This window comes from Drosophila guanche, unplaced genomic scaffold (assembly GCF_900245975.1).
Source record: "Drosophila guanche unplaced genomic scaffold, DGUA_6, whole genome shotgun sequence".
Classification (NCBI taxonomy): Eukaryota; Metazoa; Arthropoda; class Insecta; order Diptera; family Drosophilidae; genus Drosophila; species Drosophila guanche.
Window position 1 is genome coordinate 3448128 of NW_022995743.1, and position 23252 is coordinate 3471379.

General features: G+C 49.0%; 5 protein-coding genes across 18 annotated transcripts; 2 read left to right on the top strand and 3 right to left on the bottom strand.

The window, feature by feature from the left end:
* Positions 1-1290: 1290 nt before the first annotated feature.
* LOC117592144 (nuclear pore complex protein Nup214) lies at positions 1291-7052 on the bottom strand. The gene is made up of 8 exons (XM_034285699.1): positions 6912-7052; positions 6718-6856; positions 4947-6661; positions 4712-4893; positions 4308-4649; positions 3124-4244; positions 1518-3060; positions 1291-1448 (listed from the first exon to the last, which is right to left on the bottom strand). The coding sequence occupies exons 1-8, from the start codon at positions 6945-6947 to the stop codon at positions 1424-1426; spliced, it is 5103 nt and encodes a 1700-aa protein (XP_034141590.1). The 5' UTR covers positions 6948-7052; the 3' UTR covers positions 1291-1423.
* A 276-nt stretch (positions 7053-7328) lies between these two features.
* Positions 7329-13876, top strand: LOC117592145 (receptor expression-enhancing protein 1). Of its 14 annotated transcripts, none has more exons than XM_034285713.1 (9): positions 7329-7685; positions 7763-7854; positions 9105-9177; positions 9241-9438; positions 9534-9647; positions 11723-11994; positions 12063-12189; positions 12259-12985; positions 13336-13876. In XM_034285713.1, exons 2-9 carry the CDS (start codon positions 7823-7825, stop codon positions 13353-13355), a joined length of 1563 nt encoding a protein of 520 aa, XP_034141604.1. In that variant the 5' UTR covers positions 7329-7685; positions 7763-7822; the 3' UTR covers positions 13356-13876. The 14 variants fall into 14 exon arrangements, with proteins under 14 accessions (XP_034141604.1, XP_034141595.1, XP_034141594.1 ...); XM_034285704.1 differs by having other exon boundaries at positions 7329-7689; positions 12256-13105; positions 13336-13477; XM_034285703.1 differs by having other exon boundaries at positions 12256-13105; positions 13336-13477.
* Positions 13877-15108: 1232 nt separating this feature from the next.
* On the bottom strand, positions 15109-16887 carry LOC117592149 (CCHC-type zinc finger protein CG3800). The gene has a single exon (XM_034285717.1). It carries the CDS (start codon positions 16688-16690, stop codon positions 16211-16213), a length of 480 nt encoding a protein of 159 aa, XP_034141608.1. The 5' UTR covers positions 16691-16887; the 3' UTR covers positions 15109-16210.
* Positions 16888-17481: 594 nt separating this feature from the next.
* LOC117592148 (PRADC1-like protein) lies at positions 17482-18465 on the top strand. The gene is made up of 2 exons (XM_034285716.1): positions 17482-17868; positions 17941-18465. Exons 1-2 carry the CDS (start codon positions 17573-17575, stop codon positions 18233-18235), a joined length of 591 nt encoding a protein of 196 aa, XP_034141607.1. The 5' UTR covers positions 17482-17572; the 3' UTR covers positions 18236-18465.
* Positions 18466-18471: 6 nt separating this feature from the next.
* LOC117592147 lies at positions 18472-20317 on the bottom strand. The gene is made up of 4 exons (XM_034285715.1): positions 20180-20317; positions 19831-19884; positions 19618-19775; positions 18472-19565 (listed from the first exon to the last, which is right to left on the bottom strand). The coding sequence occupies exons 1-4, from the start codon at positions 20291-20293 to the stop codon at positions 18551-18553; spliced, it is 1341 nt and encodes a 446-aa protein (XP_034141606.1). The 5' UTR covers positions 20294-20317; the 3' UTR covers positions 18472-18550.
* Between the last annotated feature and the right edge of the window lie 2935 nt (positions 20318-23252).

A 23252-nucleotide genomic window follows, 5' to 3' on the forward strand; every position in this document is an offset into this window, starting at 1 on the left:
TAACAATTACCAACCTAAGTTAGCCCTAAAGAACCAAAACAAAAACAAATCGAATTGCATTTAAAAGAAATCTACAATATGCATATAAACATATATATATATTGATATATATAATAATAATAATAATTTATACTAATCTATATCTATATACCTACTATATATGCTGTATGCTGTATGTATGTGTATGACTCTATAATTGTATATGTAAAATGTTTTTGACTATTTTTCACTATTTATATCCATATATATTATATATGCGTATATATGTACGATCCATACGCTACATGATTATGTGTAATAGCCACCCACCCCTTTTGGTCATTTTAGTTGTCTTTTATACATACTTATATATATATTTACATCTTGTCTTTTAATCTGTATCTGTGCTGTATTGTATGTATTATTTTATATGAATTATTCACGTATAATTATGCACACTGCACTAATTATACGCATACGAATATGTATAACCTATTGACAAATATATATATATATATATATATATGCATATATATATTATGTGTGTGTAATAGCTGTTGCTAAACCAAGTTTAATCAGTTATCAGTTCTTATTACGTACGAACCTTTCGCCGGTTCGCCAGTTCCCTAAATTGTGTTCAGCAAAAAGAGTTGGGGATGAGATCGAAGCTAGGTATCCTCGAATTAGCAGTGGGTTAAAATCAGCAAAAATATGGCTTTTATTTCTGTGTGTAATATTTATTTCGTAATAAAAGTGACAAGCGAAAATGTTCCAAAAAGAAACTGTCTATTATTCTACCTAAGTCGTAAAGTGACCATTAATTCTGAGCACTCCCGATCCCCACATCACATGAAGACATCGCATGTCCAGATCGGATGAAGAACATCCCAAAAGTAGGGACGATCACAAAATGACCAGAAAACAAAATATTTATCCTAAAAATTATCCTTGATCCTTGAACTGGACTCCTCTATCAAGGATGTTCCCCCGAGCACAGGAAGCCATCGCACGTCCCGCTCGTGTCACCAAGAGCAGACAAAAAAATACAAAAGTGGTTGCCATTTTTTACAACAAAAATACAATTGTTGTACAAGAAAAGTTGTTGTAGCTTTTTTGGACAACAACCAGCAAGAACCAGCCAAATCGTGGGCCGCCAGTTGGGCCATGTAAAATGATTTTCTAAACTAAAATATATTTTTATGTGAGTGTAACTCTGCCTTTTTCTGTCGAATCAGGACGTTGCATACCTCCTCTTGTTCAGAATAACTTCTCCGATCGCCATCAATCAGTTTCGCATTGAGGACATCAAGGTTCTAGGACCATAGTTATACATGTTATAATTTTGAGTTGAAATATAGTTCAGCATTTACATATAATTAGGATTTAATGGTTAAACTTATAACCTAATCGAAACAGGAAGAACAAATCAGAACAGTACATAAATTCAACGATAATTCATAAAACTCGATCTGAAATGAGAGAGAATATTTGTAGGATCACATTACAACCGCGACAAGAACGCCAATAGCATTACTCACCCGCCAAAAGCTGGCTTCTGGGCATTTGGGTTGCCAGTTTGGGCCAGATTGCCAAAGGACAAGCCAGATTCCTGTCCACCCAAAGTGTCAAAGATGTTGCCTCCGGCTGGTTTCGCAGGAGCTCCGAAGGCTGGTGGTGCGGCCACGTTGGGGCTGGCTCCAAAGCCGCCAAATCCCTTGGGACTGCCAAAGGTTGCACCTCCGCCAAAGGTGGGACTGGCTCCGAAGGCTGGAGAGCCACCGAAGACGGGCTTCGCTCCGAATCCACCTGGAGCAGGCTGCTGAGGCGTTTGGGGGGATCCAAACCCGGACTGGGCCACTGACGATCCCGCACCCTGAACAAAGCCACTGCCAAAGCCTCCAGAAGCAGGGGCAGTCTGGGAGAATGAACCGAATCCAGTGCTGCTGCCACCGCCAAAGATTGATCCACCAGATGCAGGCGAGGAGTTCGGAGTCGCTGGTCCGCCAAAAATAGATCCGGCTCCGCCAAAGGCAGAGGGCTGTGGCTGCTGGCTGGCGCTGACAGGACTGGCGAATATATTACCGCCGGCCACGGGGGACGCAGCTTGTGCCGCCGGCTGACCAAAGACGTTCTGGCCAAAAATGGAAGTGCTTCCTGCAGCGGGTGCACTGACAGGACTCTGGGCATTGGTTCCACCAAAAATGGACGTAGATCCAAATGAAGAACCAGCTGAACCTCCAAAGATAGATCCGCCACCACTTGCTGCTGCAGCCGGCTGTCCGAATACACTTGGCTTGTTGGCCTGGCTAAAGATGTTGCCCCCGGAGGCGGCTGCTCCCGATGTTGGACTTCCAAACGGCGCCGGATTGCTGATGGCTGCTGATGCAAAGAGGCCACTCGGTGGGGATGCTGCGGCAGCTGCAGGAGTGGCATTGGCTGCAGGTGAACCGCCAAACACGCTGGCCTCGGGCTTGGCCACATTTCCGAAAAGATTCGTGGCGGGGGCTGGGGCTGCAGACGTTGTCGACGTCTGGAATGGATTGCTGGCCACTGGTGCTGCGGTTGTTGCTGGTGCTGGTGCTGCTGCTGTCGAAAAGGATCCGCCAAATACCGAAGACGATGCATTGCTCACTGTGCTGGAGCTGCTGGCAGTCACGGGTGCGGCGGCTGGTGCGGTGCCGAGGCTGCTGAATGCATTCGAGAAGGAGAACGTACTGCCTGGCACGGCTGCGCTTGAGGTGACAGTCAGAGCGGCTGTCGATACTGGCGCTGCAGCTTGAGTAATGTTTGGTGGAACCGCAACCACAGTTGGTGCAGCTGGTGCCGTTGTGGGTGTGGGTGCAGCTGCCACGGTTGCCGTGGACGTTGTAGTTGCTAGCGCAGCAGTCGATGCAGTTGGTGCAGCAATTGCGGCTGTGCTGCTCACTGGCTCAGGTTTTGTCATAGTTGGTGCGGCAGCTGCAGTTGTTTCGGTGGCTGTTGTAACTGGAGTAATGGTTGCAAACAAACCCTTTGGCGCATCTCCACCTCGGCCCCCAAAGGTGAAGCCACTTTCAAAGATATTTCCGGGCTGTCCAGACGCTGTTTCCATGGGGAATCAGAATTAGTTTTCAAGTAAAATCTAAACTCTAAATCATAGCTCACCTGCGGAAGTTTCCTTAGTTTGTGGCTTGCAAATATTGACAGATCCAAAGAGCCCGCCAAGCGAATCAGAGCTACTGGGTGCGGTACTGGTCACTCCGCTGTTGCTTGTGGGCATGGCAGGAGCAGCACTCAGGCTTGCAACAGATGTGGCCGTCTGCTTGGTGGCGCTGCTGCTGCTCACCGCTGCGTCGCTTTCGTTGGGTTTCGTTGCAGCTGCAGCGAACAATCCACGGGGAACGGCAGAGGCTGTTGATGTCACTACAGCACTGGTTGTGTCTGGCTTGGACACACCGCCAAAACCCAGGGAGGAGCCCAGTCCTCCGAAGCTAAACGTGGAGCTGGAGGTGCCAGTTCCTCCGAAGCCTGTAAACGCGAACGATTTGCCAACTGTTTCCGCTTTTGGGGTTTCTGGCGCCTTCGCTGGCTCAGAGTCACCTCCAAATGGTGGAGATTCCTTAGCTAGGGGATCCTGTGGCTTTGTTGGCTCTGGAGCAGGCTTTGCTGTGGCCTCTTTACCAATCCCAAAACCGACAAACAGCGACGGCTTGGCCCCGCCTGAACTGTCCGCTGCTGGAGCTCCGCCAAACGAAAGACCGCCTCCTACCGGGCCAAAACTCGAGCCAGATCCACTGCTTAATCCTCCGAATATGGAGAGAGCTGGCTTGGGCGCCTCTCCGGAGCTTACCGTGGTCGTTGTCGTCGTCACACTCGAAGTCTTTACAAACGGACTGCTCTGGCTGAAGGCGAATGGCGTGGCAATGGGTGCAGCACTTATAGCCGGAATACTGACCGCGGGCTTCGATGCAGTTGGTTTGGGTAGTTGTGGCGCAGCAACAGGAGCTGGTGCTGGGGCAGGTGCTGTCGCTGCCTGGGTTGCCTTGTTGGCAGTCGTCGCCTTGGCAGCGGCCTTTTTCACCATCTCTGCCTTGCGCTTGGTCTCCAGTATAACCTCCGACTTCAGTCCCACACGATCTGGACGCTGGGGACAAATGATGCTGACCTTCTGCAGCTGCACCACTTTCCGGATCTGGCGCAGCTTGTGCTGCGTGAGCTTGGCAGCATTCGAGTCGACGGTCTGGCTAAGACTCATCGAGAGAATCGAGTCAGCCAATGTTTCCACACTGAAAGCAGAAGCAGAAATGGGTCAGTAATCGGATGATTCAGAGTTCAAGGCCGCTACTAACGCCTCATTGGTGCGCGTGCGACTCTTGTCCTGGTCGAGTAGAGCGGCCTGGAGAAGGCCACGCTCCTTGAGCTTGGCCTTGATGCTGTTCTGCATGATCCGCTGGTCGGAAGCAAGGTTCTGCAGGCGCGTCATTTTCTGGTAGATACCCTCCAGGCACGGTATGTGCATCCTCGACTTGGACTTGCGCCGTAACACATCCTGAAACTGTTCCCACTGCAGATCCACTTGCTGCTGGACCAGACGCAGCTGCGCCTCATTGGCCGCCACATAGCTCTGCAGGCGAGCCAGCATGCGGCGTCCAGCCGGATCATAGGAGCTCGAATTCATCAGCCGCGTAATGCTACAGGGAAATACAACAATTGAACGTCCCGCTGGATAATCTGACGGATGTATGCTACTCACTCTGGCTTTCTGTAGACCTCCAGCTTGCCACGGCACTCGGCAACTATGGCGTAGGCCTCATTGAGACCCTGGCGCAGTCCCTGCACATCCAACTCGAACTCCACATCCTTGGCCTGTTCGTTCAGCTCCTCGAGGTCGTCCAATCGCTTGGCATACTTTTTGAGCGACGAGGGAGCTGCAATCTGTACACACCAGTGAGAGATTGAAGAGGAGAGGAAACAAGAAGATGTCTTACCGTGTTGAGCAGCTCCGTGGTGAGTGCCTTCTGCTGCTGAATGTCCTGATTGAATGCTTCGATCTGCAGGGCTATCATTTCCCTGACGATGGTCTCTGTGTTATCCAGCGACTGGCTGGACAAGGGAGCTGCTGATGCTGCCGCTGTCTGCTTCGTGGCCACTGGCGTAAATGTGTGTGGAACGGTGTAGAGCGGCTTGTTGATGGCAGCAGGAGCAGCAGCAGCCGGTGCTGACGGTGGGGCAGAAACGGGAGCACTGGCCACACTCGACATTACATTGGGTTTACCCAAAGTCAGACCACCAAAGGCGCTTGAGGTTGCTGGTGCAGCTGCACCAGGCGCGGAGAACATCGATCCTAAGCCAGGAGTCGTCGTGGGCGCACCAAACCCACCGAATCCCGAAGCGGGACTGGCTACTGTCGCGGTTGGAGCTGCAATTGGAGCCACAGCAAATGGAGTACTCGCTGCGGGTGCTGCGAAGCCAGAGAAGAGTGATGGCGGCTTGTCTTTGGCAGGAGCAGGCGTCGAGGTCACCGTGTTCGGTGAGAAGGCAAAAGACATGTCCGTGGGAGCGGACTGAGTCTGTTGGGGCTCTGGCGGTGGTGTGGCCGCCTCCGCTTCACTGCCAGCTGGCAGCAGCGTGTCCAGCGGACGGAACTGTCCCGAGCTGTCCAACACTGGCGGAGGCGGAGAGCACACAGAGGGTGCTCCTGGCAGCAGATTCAGAAAGTTGAAGGAGAGAAGGGTGCCGTCCGTGCCCAGGACATGCACCATGGGCATAGTGGGTAGCTTCTGCTCGTTGATCGACAGTTGGTGCGTGGAGGAAGTGTCGTAGACAGACCCCAGAGGAAATGTCTCCTCTTGGCTGCCCTCAGCCAGCGGCAGTTCGATCCTTGCCTCATCCAGCAGCGTAAACTGCTGCCAGGCGGGTGTGTCTCCAGCCTCGAAGGTGCCCATTATGCCCACTTCCACGCCATTGGCCGATGTCACCAGCAGCAAATTCCACTGGGCGACATGATTGAAGAAGAACTGATGATTCCGCGGCCCATTGAGGCTGTAGCAGATGTCGTAGTAGTTGACATAGCTGAGCGCGCCACCCTTGGGCGCATTCAGGATGTACAGGGCGGGACTGCAGTCCTCACCATGCTGCAGGAAGATCACAGCGAACTGGTACGTCGAGAGCCACTGAATGGCGATGGTGTCGAACGGAGCATCGTGGATGTTGGGTGGACACACCAATGTCTTGGCTGGTGTGAGATCCGGCTTGAATTGCTGTATCTTGCCACCGGGGAAGCCCAGGACAATCTGCTTCCCCTTGGGCGACCAGCAGCCGCACTTCACCTGCTGACTCTTGTCCAGCGAATGCATCTCAAAGGTGTCGCCCTCCTTCAGGGTGTACATGCCGAGGGCACCGTTGCTCAGCACTACGGCCAGACTGCCGGGCAGCACGGGATTCCAAAGCAGCTGCACAGCATGAACATAGTCCTCGCTGGCCAGGCGAATGCTGTAAACAAGTCTCACATCCGCCGCCAGGAACGTCTGCACTGCGTATATGTTGAGCAGGCTGGTGCCATTCTGTGTGAGGTTAACGGCCAGCAGAGTGCCATCGGCACTGCACGAGATGTAGTTGGGCACGCTGGGCAGGGGCACGCTCCTTGCTTGCGGCTGCTCGCCGATCGACTTGTTGGCACTGGCCAAATCCTTGAGAATGATCACTGCAAGGTTTGGCAATGATTGGTAATGTAAACGCCAATCACTCTTCCATACATACCCTTAAGTTCCGGCTGTGTTGGATTGCCGGCAAAGAGCAGGCCGCGGCTGCAGGAAATCGCCAAAAGATTCACATTGCTACGGGGCTCGCCGCATTTTTTGAACGCCGCAAATTTGTTGTGCACTTTAAATTGAAAGTCCTGCAAGGAAGTGATTGAAAACTATGAAGGAGCAACTACTGAATGAACCTCTCACCTGAGTATCCTTACAGGCGGGAGCACTTTGCGCCATTTTCGTATATTTTATAAAATTAAATGAACAAAAATTTGGTTTGATTTTGTGTCGGAATCGAGCAGTGTGACCGCGGTTTTATAGATAAAAGATACCGGGTGTCGCCTTAAAATATACTATCGAACTAGTTCCACAATATTCCACAGACATTACAACAGCCAATGAACGGTATGCTGGTGGCACAGAGACCCTGTGAATGACCAATAATGTTTTTTTGAGAATGAATTCGATAGGAATGCAACATGAAGACTTTCTTTTCATCTGCTGACATCAGTTGGTTAGAGAGTCAATCTTTAAAAATGATATAGTATAATTCGGTATATATCCGAAGGATAAAGCGGTATATTTGATCGATCCATCCGCGGTCACACTGCCAGCTTGTTGTTGTTCTTCTGTCTCTGTCCAGCTGCAAGCGTTTTTTGTGTGTTAAACAAAAGCATTATTGTTCGCGCGGGCAATGCAGGCAAAAAGCAGTGCACAAAACGGCAGCAATTTCGTGCGAGAAATGCACAAAAAAATGTAGTCTAGTTGATTGACAGTCGCAGTACGAAGTGGAGACGTGCAACACGGTGCTAAATTGCGTTGTAGAGGAGTCCTCCTCCTGCGAGTTTCAGCAAACTCCGCTAAAAGAGTCACAAAATCGAAATTGATTAGAGATTTTGTTTAAAATTTGTTAGTTTAAAAATAGACATAACAAAATCCAAGATTAGTGCTGGAAAAAGGTGATAGAAAAAAAAGGTGGGTAAGGATGGAAAAGGTGTTGGTGAAGGGGGTAGGAGAAATGCGAGTAATTACGATTGACTTTTCTCTTCCAGAACAAAGGACGTACATAGGTATACAAAGGTGCTGCGCGGAGACCAGCCTCAACCTTCAAGATGATCAGCAGCTTGATTTCGCGACTTCTAATGTGAGTAATACAAACACAAACACAAATCTGCCTCCACATTCGTAGAACGAGTGGTGCTGACCCCCAAAACAAAGTTGGTCGAAGCTCGGCCTTGCTCTCCGCTCCGCTTCAGCCGCAACGAAAGTCATTTTGAGTGCTTCCTAATTGTGTGGGCGTCACGCTTCTGGTCTGTGATTTGCTCGAGCGTTGGTGTGGTGCGTGCTGGCAGAGAAGTACCGTTCCATTCCGTTCCGTACTGTCGTGTGTGTGTAACCCTCAATTGAACTGCACCCAAATATGGTTGCGTTGCCACATGAGGCCGACGCACTCGCCTTGCCCAATATGGTGCGACCCCGAACGAGGCCACACTGAAGTCGACAGACTGCCTTCTGTCCGCAACTCCATGCAAAACTATTGTCAGTATTTATAGAGTGCTCCGTTCTAATCAACAGTGGCTAGGGGATGGGGTAGGGGATATCGTGATCCCTGTCGATCAGTTGATGTGTACAATCTTCCGCATAAACATGCCTGCCGCTGATGCTGCTTCTCTGGCTGTGTCTGCTGCTGTTGCTGTCTCTCAGCGAGACACACAATGTGTGCCGAGCGTTCGTTTATTAATAGACCCCCCCGCCAGAGCATTAGATGGGCTTGCACTGTGCTCTCTGTGTGCCTTGGCCAGTAGTCTGTGCTCGGCGTTCTAGCCGCTAGGAACCGCAAACGCAAGGCATTTTCGGGTGCGGGCAATGCATCGACATCGCCATGAGCCGGCCATTCTATCAGCAGGAGCCGCTGGCGCAGCGGCCGATCTTCTATCAGCGGCCAGTTAATATTAAACGCCTGCGTCACCCGGCAGGAGGTGTCTACGGACGCAGCTACTCGCTGGAAGAGGAGGAAGACCTGCAACAGCAGCAGCAACACCACCACCACCACCACCACCAAGAGAATGTTGTCCCCGTTTATCCAAAGTTCATTTATGCCAATCAGCGGCATTCGAATCAGCTGCCGCTGTACCAGCTGGGAGACTCTCTTAGCTCTTTGGACAGTGATTTCGTGGACGACTACACTGGTCCATACATTGTCGAGCAGCCCGTGGCTCCGCCGCCCGCTCCCAAAGTTGTGCAGAATCTGAACGCACTGGGCTGGCTCCTAGATTTGCTACAGCATTGGCCATTGCCTAGTCTATCCTTCAACACGGCGTGCATCTGTGCGCTCATCATTATATTTTTAGCGCCGCGGACTTGTGCACAAAGTTTATTGTTTCCCGCTTTCAGATTGTTCTTCGGCACCCTATACCCGGCCTATGCCTCATACAAGGCAGTGCGCACCAAGAACGTGAAGGAATATGTGAGTACAGCCCAGATCTATAGATCCTGCGCACATTCCATTTATAATTTTCTCTTCTTGTAGGTAAAATGGATGATGTACTGGATTGTCTTTGCATTTTTCACATGCATTGAAACATTCACAGACATATTTATATCCTGGTTTCCATTCTACTATGAAGTCAAAGTGGTCCTCGTATTCTGGCTGCTATCGCCAGCCACAAAGGGCAGCTCCACATTGTATCGCAAGTTTGTGCATCCCATGTTGACGCGCCACGAACAGGTGTGATATACTTTTAACCATACATATTATCTATATATATTTATTCGCATATAACGCTCTCTGTGTACGCTCTCTCTCTCTCTCTCTTTGTGTAGGAAATCGACGAGTATTTGACTCAGGCCAAGGAGCGTGGATATACGGCGGTGCTACAGCTGGGCTCCAAGGGAGTCAAATATGCCACAAATGTCATCATGCAGACGGCCGTAAAGGTAATCCCCACAGCCACCATACACTACTCACGTCCCTACAATTAGCCAAAACCAAAACACACTAATCCACACCACACACTCACTCCTCCTCCTTGCTCGCTCGCTCTCCACACACAATACAATACATTTCGCCATTTTCAATTGCCTCCAGCGACGTTGCATAAAATGAGCAGCAGCCAAACAGAGCATCGCCTCCGTCTCCGCAGCATCTTTCAGTCGTTCTAAATAGATATAAACTTTTGCGCAATGCTCTATCTCGCGCGCGCGTTCTCATCTTGATCATCGCCAAAGCAAACCGATCATCGCAAGCAACAGCAGCAGCAGCAACAACAACAGTAGCATCGTCACCACCAACCACATCCACATCATCATCATCAACATCATCATGAGAGCTTTCGTTCTCTTATCTTCACATTTTACTTTTAATATTATTTAGTTTAAACAAATAGAATTGAATGCTCTTTGTGCCCTTTTGCGTGTTTGTTTCGATTTAGTTTTTAGTTTTGTTGTTCTCTTTTTGTGTGCAGTGCATTACACGATGCCCGATAGAAGATAGCAGATAAATTAACATGTTGAAACGAATGTAATAAAAACAAAAAAGTGAACAAACTGATGCCACCAGAGCAGGGGAGCAGTTGTACGAATACGTACCCATCTCGGCCAGCCCAGTATAAACACTCGAAATGGGGGCCAAGACACTCGACTCGAGACGCTCGACTGAAAGATAATGTGTGTTAGTACTAAAAGTTATTTAGATGATTTTTGTGTGTTGATGTAGGTCAAAAGAGTTAATGAAAGTTAAATGAGAATATGGGATTACTGCGTGGGTGTAGTAGGGGCATTTCTTATTGATTTGTCATGTCCAAATTAGTCATATTGTATGACTGGAAACCCTTGTTCAGGTCTTTGTCCGAAAGTAATACAAAGAAATGGGAAAATTCCTTTATGCAGTGGCACTCCTCGCCACTTGATTTATATTCCACTTTGATATCGCACAGCCCTTGCCCGTTGCATCATTTCCATTCCCATTCCTAGTCTCTCCGCTAGGGTAGGGCATAAAAATAGATATGTGGGGAATGCCATGGGGACAGTTCTGGCCCAGAGTGTGCTGGTGTGTGAGTGTGTGTGCCTCAGCTGCAATTCATTTCAATTTAAGACTCTTTTCGTTTGCCTCTTTTTGATTAACCATTTCGTTTCTTTTTTTCACACTTATGTTTCTTTGCATTTTAACCCACCAAAACCAAATCAAAACGAATCTCACCCAACCACCTGCACCTGCCCTGCCCTGCCTGCCTGCCTGCTACTAATCCGCTAACCGCCGCCGCCAGACCTTTTCGATGACAGAAATGACAGTGGGTCGCAGCCTCCAAAACTCACAGTCGGCAGGCGATCTGTCTGCAGTTGGGAGGAATCAGGACATGATGGATGGCTTGGAGGATTGGCTGCCGCGCTCCAGTTCGTTGAGCGGCATCGAGAGCTATATTGAGCCCGAGTCACAGCGTTGCGGAATGGTGATTGAAGAGATACCTGAGGAGGAGCCGACCCCGGATGCTGGAGCGGCCCGTCTACGTGACCCGCCAGCACGCCGAGTGCAGTCACGACGTGCCGCCGCTGCTGCTTCCAGAGCTGCTGTCAAACGTGTCAGCCGAGCCCCGGATCTGGATGCACCCGTTGCTGCCACTCAAGGGGTGCGAGCGCGTCGCAGACTGCGCGAGCCCACACCCGACGTGGATGTGGAGAACGACTAAACCAGGCGTTGGAGACCCGCGCCAATAGATACTCAGCGAATGATCGAATTTTACACACTCAGCGATACACCCCGCACATACATATGTACACATAGCATCTAATACCAGCCGCCAGCTGGAAGCTTTTCGTTTTTTTTCCGTTCGACGCACATGTAAATGATTACGACTCCTCCTCCGCCTCCTACCATGTCTATGATTATTCCTATATTTTTGTACGACTAAGTTTCGATAAGTTTTTAGTTTAATTAAATTATTTAAATGCCAACTGCTTGGGCGCTCAATGTACACTCTGTACTCCTCTGTAATATCTTTGTGATCCCATCAAAGGGCGGCGGCAATCTGGTGCAGACGATCAAGCGGAGCTACAGCCTCAGCGATCTGAGTGAGCCAGATATGCATCGCACCCAGGATGAGCTGGACGAGGTGATGAGATCGTCCATGTCCTCGTCGGTGGTGATGCGCACACAGCCAACTGCAACGCGTCTCCTGCGACCACGCAATCACACGCCCGTCGGCAGATCCGCCAGCGGCACGCGTCACTCCACCGGGATGTACTTCACCGAGGTTGATGTGACCGCCAAGAATGCGGGTGACTTCAAGTGAGTGTTGCAGTCCACAATCCAACTGAAAGACAGTCTGATCTCCCTGGGTTTTGGTGCAATTTTAGCTACAACATACGCAGCCAGGATGACATTAGCTCCGGCTACTCCAGTGCCGAGCCCATTAGTGGACTCAGTCGCACCTCCTCCATGACAAATGCTTCCAAAGGACGTGTCAAGTCCAAACGCAACGAGGTAGGCATAATGTGTATCTTTTTATCCCTGACAATCCTAATCCATCTAGAGACTGGTGTTGGTTAACAGTTGCTGGAGGAGATGAGGGACGAGGTTTATTTGGAAAATCAGCTCTACTTTCAAGGTGTGCGCCAGCAAGGGCCAGAAGAATTAGCGAGCTGGGACCACATGGAGAGGATTACACATCATGAAGTGGACGAGGAGCAAGAGGATATAGATTTAGATCCAGATGCAGATGAGGATGACTTCTATGAAGCCATGCCATTGCTGGATGCAGATGAAGAAGAGAAAGCTGCAGAACAGGCAGCTCTGTCATGCGAAGAACCAAAGAAAATATACCCATTGGAAGGAAGAACCCATGATGCCTTTAAGGAAGAGCCAACGGAGCAGTTGTTTCCCCCTGAAACCAATACAGGAACATTGCAAACAGATGTTCCTACCGAGAGCAAACTGACAAATGAACTACCATCCGTCATAGATCCTTTTCTGCTTGTGATACGCTCCTCAGTCACAGAGACAGACACAATTGTTGATCCAGAACCATCCGATCGATCTAGGCCAGTGTCGCCACGGGAACTACGCGACACCTTGGAGGAGATCAAGCACAGCTTTCGAGCCCAACTGGAGCCAGAGCTGCAGATGTCACCCTCTCCCTCCCCATCGCTGCGTCCAAGGGCTGTGCATGGCAAGGGCCGAGCTCCTCCACCTCCGCTGCCACCCAAGCGCCACTCGCTGAGTCCCCAGCCAGATGTCATTAGCCAGACATCGACGGGCAGCGTGGAACAGCGCAAGTCAGGTATCGGCCAACTGATCCAGAATATCAAAGCTAATGTGCTGCGTAACAAAGCTAATCCCAGCCAGCAGGCAGACCCCATGCCGGACGAGCCGCTGGCGGTCAGAGAGACGGAGATCTAAAGTAAGCCCTGCCGGGGAGTTCGTTCTAATCCAAGCTCATCCAAGTGTTCGTTTTGCTCGTTCATCGCTGGGCGGCCGGTCAGCTCTTAACCTCCATGGCCCCTGTTCCCCTTTTGTACAGTTTTGCGTTACTAACCATCGATTTCAGCATTTTCAGCATGTTCTTTCGAGTGTTTATTGTAATCCCATCATTATCTAGTTGATAAAAATCACTCTGCTCCCTTTTTGCAGGACAAATCCATGTCTGCTAGCTGCACCACCTTGCCCAGGACCAGCAGCCGTAGGACTGATAAATCTCAGATGGGAACGGGAACATCATCTTCTAGCCAGGCCAAGACGCGAAACAAGTCGGAGAAGTAGATGGACAACCGAAGGGAAGATCCGTGTACTTTCTGTGTATTCATCTGCTGCTCAATATGGCTGTTGGATACATATGATGATTGTCAGATGGTGTGCAAGCGCACAGAACCTCAAGTTTTAGTTTAAATTGTAACTGATAACGATGATATATAGCTCTATATATACATTCATACATACATATGCATGGTTTGTACTTTGTTTGTGATTCTATTCGAGTTTCCAGGTGCGCTCTAGTTGATATTCAATGTTCATTTCACGACTCGTTTAGCGTCAAGTGTGTGTCCTAGCAGCCGGCCCCCCTTACCCTATCCAATGTTCTAACAAAATTAAACCGATGGCAGAAGCGGAAACCTATCAAATTGTAGCATAAATTCCTAATAATGTAATTGATTGAGAATTAAATAAATTAAAAAAGAAAAAAGCAAAAACCTACCCAACAAACAACACCGACAAAGACAGAGTTGTTTCTGGCTGATCTTCACGACCCTGGCGGGTAACCCTGGTTAAATGGCGCGTTTACTCGATGTTTCCCTGCGCTTCTACACAAAACGAGATCATGCAAAAACCGGCTTGGGCAACGCAAAGCACAACACCAGCAGAGGCTTCGGTGCCCAAACGAAACTCCGGGAACCAAGAAACTTCTTTTACACATGCGCGCAGCAGCTGATGCGCGGAGAGCCTGACCTTGACCCTCAATCACAGTCGCCCGGGCAACCAGACCGGATTATACATCACGATACTTGTTGCTAAGTGCAGCAAGCAGCATGGCCGCGGCACAGCGGAGTGGAGTTGAAGTTTCGCAATCGTCCCCCCTCTCCATGCCGCATATCATGCTTGTTCCTTCTCTTTCTCTCTCTCCCTCTTTCAGCCAACAGTCACCTCTATACGTACATATGCATATGTATGTGTCGCCGCCTGCGAGTTTTCACCATTAGCAGCACCCGGCGACGACTGTACTTTGGTTCGAGATATTCACTTAATGTGTGTCTGTATGTACGTCAACTTGCGTGCCAGTATGTGTGTGTGCGTGTACTTGTACATAAAATGCACAAGGAAACGGCGCAAAGAAAGCAGAAAAACACACACACACACAGTCGAAGACAATGGCAGATTTTTGCCGGGCCGGCACACCTCAGACTAACTCCAAAAGCTGACTCAGAGATCGGGACAGACTGGGGCCCCATCAGCTGCCCGCGCCATGTGTTCGCTCACAGCTGCAATTTTACCGGCACCACATGAAAACTGGTTGCCCACGAAACAAAGAAAAGAGCAGAAAAGCAACGAGAGATCAAAAGAGAACCGATGATGAGCGATCGGCCTCCGCCTGGCCCCAGAGATCCGCGAAAAAAAAACAGATAAAGAATAAATAAGCAAAGACGACACATGGCATGGGATTATTTTTTTTTGTCTCAAATCAGCAGCTCCAGCATTTTAATTTACAATTAAAAAACAATCACAGTGATATTTGAATTTTCATTTTCTTCATCGTAGGTTTCGCATCTCTCGTAGGTGTCTCGTTACAACTGAAAGTTTCTTACAACTGGGGCTCTCTGTACTGTATTCTTCTCATCTGTTCGTTGTCGATCTCCTCCAGTGTCTCTTTCTACCATCGCTGATGTGCTCCTCCTCTTCTGTCTTCTGTTCTTGTTTGCTGCCCCTCCGGCTTAGCTTGCTCCGCTTGTACCCCGCTCGAGATCTTGCCGGGCGAGTTTCGTCTTGCTTGGGGATTGGTTTTGGTGATTCTCTTCTCTGGTGGTGGTGTGGATGGTGATGGGTGCTGATGTTTGTGGAGATGGTGGTGGTATAGGTAGGTTGGTAGGCAGACTGTTTGGGTATACACTACAATATCTTCATCATCATGTGTATAATAATTCCTACGGCTCGCCGGCAGCAGCTGGATGGAGTAGTAACGCGGCCTCTTCGCTTGCTTCTTTGCTTTTGTTTTTTATACTTTTTATTTATTTTTTTCTTCTGGTGTGGAACTCCTAATAGGATCGCTTTATAGTATTTTTAAGGTATTTATATATTCTTATATAGTTTTCATTCCATTCGTTATAATGTAATTAGTAAATTCAAACACTTTTTCGCAGCATAATCATACATAATTATAATAAAGTGGTTGGTTGTTGTTTTTTCTTGTTTGGGGTTTAGTCTCATCTTACAAATTGGGTCGCATCGACGTCGTCGTCTTCTTCTTCTTCAGCTTCATCATCATCGTCTGCTTGGCTGCACAGCTGCCGTTGCTATCGTCGTCTCCGCCGTCTCTCACCCCGCGTCTCCTGTGCTCTCCTTCCTTCCTTTTCTCGATCGGATCCTCTTCTGCTTCAGCTCCTCGTTTTCGTACATTTGTCTTCGGCTGGGTTCTTCTTCTACTTTCTCAAAAGTTTCTTCTTCATATTTTGGAACGTTGGCACCGCGCTGCAGGCTCAGCTTTTGGAATCAGAGATGCAAGATTGTTGTTGGTTGATTCTTGGATAGATGATGGTTAGATTGAGGTGCCTCCTATATCTGTAGGTGTGAGTGTATTTGTGTGTGATGGGAGTATGTGTAGATGTGTTTTTGGGGTGGTGGTAGTGTTGGTTGGGGGTTGATCTTGACTTGGGTGCTGCTGTCGCTTGTTGTTGTTGGCTGGCTTTGTGAATGTTGTAGCAAATTGATTTTTCATTTTTGTAATTTTTTTTCGTGTTTAAATTTTCTTCTTCTTCTTCGATGATTTTCAAGTTGAAGCGCGGTACTGGGTCTTCTCCTAGTTCCGTCCGCCCTTCTCATCGCACTCGCGTCTCAGATGTCCACTCTTGCCGCAGCCATAGCAAGTCTTCGAGGTCTCCGGGCAGTTCTTGGAGATGTGTCCAGTGCGGTTGCACTTGTAGCACGACACATTGGCCGGGCCGCGCTCGTTAACGGCTTCGGGGCAGTTGCGCACCCAGTGGCCAGTCTTGTTGCACCGGTAGCAGGTCGGGTTGTCGGCCTGGGTGCAGTCCTTCGAGATGTGGCCAATGCCGTTGCAGCGGTAGCAGCGTTCAGCCTCCTCAGGGCAGGCACGTGCAAAGTGCCCAAATTGGTTGCATTTATAGCACTTCTCGCGGTTGCGGCGCATACCGCCGCCATCACCGCCACGCATACCACCACCTGGTCCGCCGCCTCCTGGCCCACCGCCACCGAGACTGCAGTCCCGGGCAAAGTGGCCCGGCCGGTTACACTTGTAGCACGTGGCAGACATCGACATTTTACTGGATTGGAACTTGGTTATTTGTACAAGTTAAACACTTCTGGTCTTTGACACACACGTTGCCTGCTCGAGGACTACAAACTGCTTGCGTTAAATGCGAAAAACCACAGGGTCCGGGCCAATTTCCTCGCCGTATTTTCGACGCCAAAAATTAAAATGGCTACCACAGAACTAGTACAATGGCATCGACGGCAAGTATCGAGTATGAAAAAAAAAAACCAATCAGAGTTGCTTTGACATGCGAAAATTGCAACACTGAAACTCCACGCGGTTGGCTCTGAAAACACTGGTTCGAGATGCTCTCACTTCGGGATGAAATCGAAAACTGAAGAAATATTGAGGCCTGTGGTTGAAACGGCCAGTTACGTTTGCGTCAAATGTAACTTGGATTTTTCAAATATACAATTTCAAAAATTTGTGACCTTTGGACTCGAAGATTTTCGACCAACTTTCCTAATGACCCAGTTTAACCTTGCGAATTGTTGCTTTTAGCCCAATGTGCACAATCCAAGTCATTGAGATGACAGTAGCGTATCGATTGTTGCATTAAGGGCACGTCAACAGGCTTGCATTAAAAATACAAAAAAAACAAACAATATTAGATAACAATTTAGTATATATACTTACAGCCCGTTGCCGCTTAGCACCGTGCACTCATATTTGTGTTAGTCGACCCACTAATATCGAGTACATAAAGTAGTGCAGTATCGGCTGTGAAAATACTCGATACTTCTTTTGACAGTTGTCAAAATCGCAGCCGGCTAACGATACTTATACATCGGCTCGGCTGCGGGGCAATCGATAGTTTTTTAGTGCAATGAAAATTAGTAGTTTGTTTTTGCAACAAACTTATATGTTAGTTATGCGTCTGTGTCCAAAATGTTGATTGTTTGGTTAGTGATTGCCTCCACCTTGAGCCGATGCATCCGAGCCACCACCACGATATCGATTCCCATCACCACGCAGGACATAATTGCGGGTGACGTGTTTTTTGAAATCATATCGCCGCAAGACCTGGAATACACCTACAGACTGCGGCCGGCCAAGGATTTCGGCATCACCTTCTCGGAGAAGCACGAAGGCGTCCCCCTGGTGCTGACTGATCCCCCAGACGCCTGCCAGAAGCTGCGCAATACACGTGATCTTCATGGAAGTATCGCTCTCATGGACAGGGGGTAAGCGGATGGAATTGATAAGATTTGATTACAGTTTTATCTAACAGAATTCCATGTGCGTGGCAATTGCAGGGAATGCTCCTTCCTCGCCAAGACCCTTCAAGCGGAGATGGCCGGGGCTGTGGGCGCCATCATCACCGAGTACAATCCGAATTCACCGGAATTTGAGCACTACATCGAGATGATCCACGACAACACCAATCGAGATGCTTCAATACCTGCGGGCTTCCTGCTGGGGAAGAACGGCGTGATCATACGGTCCACTCTGCAGCGCCTGAAGCGAGTTCATGCCCTCATAAATATACCAGTAAATCTAACCTTCATCCCGCCATCGAAAATCAATCACCCGCCGTGGCTGGGATGGTGACTAGACCTGGACCCTGAATGACACTGGGAGCAACCCGGCAGAGGCACACACACACAACACAAAACACACCCGATGTAAAACCAAAGTGCATACTTAGTCAGTACTGAAGCAGCGATAGTAACTAAACTAAATGAGACTAAGCTTATAGTTTAACCATAAGTAGCTAAATCGTGACTGGAGGCAGAACCAAATCGTAAATTGTAAATAAATTGCCGCGAGGCAGACAAGTCGGAAAGTTTTAAGCTAGACAAATACCATAAATCTTTATTAAATGTATGCAGATGCACATATTTGTATGTATGTACTCTAAGGAGATTAGATCTTGCCCAGGGCCGTGAGATTCAGGCACATGCCAAGTGTGAGTATCACTAGAACGACAACGAGGATAGCAAAGCACAGGTAGTTCGGTTGGATGGGCATGCGGAAGAGCTTGGCGGACATGTCCAAAGACGAGGCAAAGAGCAGGGTCGAGTTGAGATCTTCCGCGGAGGTATTGTGGTATACAAATGGACGCACGCGGATCTGGTGGCCATTGGCCTGGGCGCTCTGGCAGACACGCGTCACCGAGGACGCCACAAAAAAGGGCAGCAGGCCGAGGAACAGCCACAGCATAACATTGGCGATGTTCAGCAGCACCAGCTGCAAGGCGCAGAAGTGGAAATCAAAGTCCTTGAACAGATAGACCATGCCGGCGAAGGCATACGACAGATTCATCACAATCAGAAAGCACACGGGCACAGACACGTGCTGGTTGAGACGATCCAGGAGCTTGCGGAACTCCAGCACCTCCCGCATCCAGTCCAGCGAATCGATGGAGTGCATCAGTAGTTTGTGCGACAGCGACTCCAAGTGAACCTTCAGCAAGTAGCACTCGATGTAGTAGTTACTCAATATAACTATCTCCACCAGGTCCTGCAGTAGTATGGTGCACAGCAATCCGGTGCGGAGGCACAGCTCCCAGTCGCTCAGAGGCTCCGCTAGCCAGGCCACCTTGATGATCTGAGCCGGTTGCATGACCACCACAGCGCAAGCGTAGGCGAAGAGGAGCGCCAGAAGAGCCAGGGCCAATCCCAAGAACAGCCAGAGCATCCGACACAGTCGCTTGGGCTTGGCGGACATCAGGAACACCCTTTCGATGAGGTTCTGCAGCTGCTCGTGGTCAATCACTTTGCACACCAGCACAGCAGCCACAAAAGCCATCAGGTTGAAGGCACTCGGCACCACATAACCAAAGAGCAGCTCGCCGATGGTGTTTGGTGTGGCGATGCCGCCATCCGTGCTGTTGCTAATGGGTCGTATATCCCTGTAGCTGGTGAAGCCACGATCGCCTCTGGAAGCAGCAAGATTAACTTGAGCACGCTTTCGTATAACATTCCACTCACCTGTAGCCACAGATGTAGCGTAGTACATAGCCCACCAGGAGGATAAAGAGCACCATCAGAGCCTGGACATAGCTGCAGCAGGCCCTCACATTGCTCATGTCCGTCGAGATGGGATTGAGGCCGACCAGCGTCAAGATCGTGACATAGGGACGCAGAAACTGTTTGCAGATTGAAAGATTATCAAACGATCGATGACACGGTTGCTGGTATCACCTTTCGCTTGCAGTAGTCCAGCAGGGCGGAGGTCGGCTCATGTTCCCCCGGCTGCTGCAGGTCATCGTTGGCATTCCCATTGAGGCGATTGATAAAACAGAAAGAGCTGTCCGCATTATTGCGATACATGACAGACGTGCACAGGGATAGTATCACATACAACAGTCACAGAAACAATAACAGTAACAATAACAGTAACGGTAACAGGAGAGTAAAGCACAAGCACTCATCACGCGGGGAGGGTGTGGTGTGGGTGTTGGATGTTGGATAGAGAGAGAGAGAGCACAATGAAAAGAGATGATCGCCGGCCGGCGGTTAAGTCACAACTGAGAGCAGCCGCAACACTTACGAGCTCGTCGTGCAGCCAGGATGAAGCGACTGAGGTGGCGCGACTGCTCCAAAGCTCCTCCTCTGTTGTCGCTGCTGTTGCTGCTGCTGCTGTTGTGCTCGTCGGCGTCGTCATCAATTGCAACTGTAACGGTAAATTGAATAAATTGAAACTCGAGCCCCAAACGGCACGGTACGGTACGCACGCACACACACACACAGGGAGAGAGACAGAGACAGAGAGAGGGAGAGAGAAACAGTAATAATCACAAAACGAGATGACAAAAAACCGAAGCTTTCCTGCCCCCCAAGCTCTCTTCGAGCTTTGTGTGTTCTCGCCAGCGTTCTCCTCCCATCCACCCACACCCCCCACATACTCGTACACCCCCTTATCAATCAGTTTTATCTCGGGGCCCAACGGCTCCAGCCTGCTCCAGTCTGCTGGGCACCTGTTACAGTTTAGATAGGAATCAGCCCTGTTATCGCCGTGCACTATCTACCGGGCACTATATTTGCATATACACGAATATGTTGCTGGATTCCATATCTCAAATATGTTCATACATACAAATGTACCTATGTATGTACATAGGCCGCTTGTAATACGATTCTATTATCGCGTGTCTAAAGTGAGTGTTTTCCTTTGTTACGCTTTCGCCGGATCGTGTTGGTGTTCATTCGTTCGTTTCGCGATATCGCGCTTCTGCTTTCCAAGCTGTGTGAAGGGAGAAAGATGCTGATTATGCTTTTGTTTTTGTTTTCGCTTTCGTTTCGAATTATCTAAAGAGAGTGTGACGTAGTGACAAAAACTGCAACAAGGGAGAGAGTGTCTGGTGGTTGATGGCGCTCAGCTTACACTCTCCCTTGCGATTTTTTGATAAGATCGCATGGTAGTTTTGCTTTGATTGAGATGCGTGAAGCTGGAAGCTGTGCGAATGAAGCGAATACAGTTTTACACTTTACAGCTAAATAATAAACAACAGTTATCCATGGTAAGTGGCGTTTCAGTTTACTTCAATTATATAATTATGTACCAAAAATGTATCATTATCATACTAATACTATGAAAATGAGTCTGAAAGCAGTGTAATCACTCCATTGTTGTACTATCAAAATTCCATTCAACTTATTTACAAGCTGTTGAAACACACAATTATTCAATAAGTAGAAAGTTGTTGCTTATCAAGTCGAATCATTAATGGTAACCAGAAATACTAAAAACGATTCCCAAACACCTGCGATCTGTATAAACATTTTAGTAAAAGCTTTAGTAGAAGAGCTCAGATCTCTGGCTCTCTTTGATGTTCGCTCTCCACTGTTCCCACTCCAGGGTGTTCCCACTTGAGTAACCCTTTGCTTACCTTTCTTTGGCTTACCACCACGTGGTTCATCTCTTCCACCGGTCAGTGTCGTGTTAGTGAAACTTTTAGTCGCTTTAACTTCTCTCAGCTCTCTCTTTGCTCCTCTCTCCCGCCACATTTGCACTTCTCTGCCTCGTTGTTGGTGATAAAGTTTCGAAATTTACGTCGAAAGTAATTAAATAAAATTGAATGCAAGTCGCAAGTGGTTAAAAAAAGTTTTTTTTGTTGTCCCACTGACTTGAAATGTTGTCCAACGATTTCGCAATGAATCGAGAAAGAGTAAGAATGAGAGGGGAGAGTAGAGGGTATGTCCAGCTCATTCCAGTTTCAGTGTGAGCAGCAGTGCCATGACCTGGCCACAGTCTCGCCGCAGAGAGAAGCCGCAGGTTCAGTTCAGTTTCGATGCCCATTGCTGACGTTGACGATGATATGTTTGGGGGCTTCGAAGCGACGTGTCCAGATAGGAGTGTAGCGTATCTGTCGCCTGCTGCTGGTACCCACTCTGGTACTACATGTGCATGTCGGTATGCCCCTGTGGGGACACTCATGTAAATTAGCTGGGTTGTCAAATAATTCTGATTTGTGTTTCAAAGTGGGAGGGAGTGCAGTGCTGTTGCTGCCGCTGGGATGCTAATAAAAGCCGAACCGTTATCGTCCTGCTGCTCCCCTTCCCCTGCCAACCTACCCCTCGTCAGACAACATGACAGCCTCCTCCTGACCAGCAATCCTCCCCGTGCCGGACACTGTCCACCTCCTCCCTGTCCGTTTCTCTAGCTAAGCGAGTGTGCAGCCTTTTTGTTTAAAAATCAAATCAAATATTACGAGAAAATTTGGAATGCGGTCGAATGCATAGGAAATTGTGTGCCAGCCACAACCGCAAAAACGCAAATGTTGACTCCACACTGAAGCAGCAGCTGGACAGCTGGAGGAGCAGAACACAAATCCCGAGATGGTCTCAGAGCACTCGTCATGGGGGGAAGAAGACTTTAATAATAAATGGGGACGTTTAATAAACACAACTGGAGGAGAGTCGATATAATAGTTGAGAATTTTGACCAGATATCAAGTCGTGCATCTGGATTCGCACATTTGTTACCGCCAAATTCCTTTGCTGACAAAGATTTCGTTTTGTGGTGTGTGTGGAGTCCCGATGGCACCTGGCACCTGGCACCTGGCACCCCGTGCCGCAGTGTCAACAAGGAGATCAGAGATTGTGGGACGTGTCAAGTGTCCGAAATTCAATTAGACTTCATTAGCATTAGCAGAAGGTGGCAGTTAGTTCTTCCTCAGGTTGGGGCAACCACAGCTCCTCCTCTCTATCCCTCTCCCCTCTTGTGGTGTTGTGCCGCTCTTTGTCTCTGTGTGTGTGTGTGTGTGTGTGTGTGTGTGTGTGTGTGTGTGTGTGTGTGTGTGTGTGTGTGTGTGTGTGTGTGTGCGTGTACACACCGCTTGGAGATTAGCATAAATGAGATCATTAAAATGCGCTTACGTCTGTGTCGCCGGGCGACTGGGTGACCAGAGTGCACAGAGAGAGAGAGAGAGATTCGGAGGTCCACCTGGCTGTGTCACGACTTCCTCCTTTCGCACGTAGCCAGCAAATGGCATTCGTCGTTTGCACTGCTGTCCCCACCGAAGGTGTCACGGCTGTTGGTTCGTGTCTCCGCTGGGCGGTCCAAGAATTTGCATAATTATTTCGACATCTTTTGCCCGTTGTATACGAGACACACACCCCCC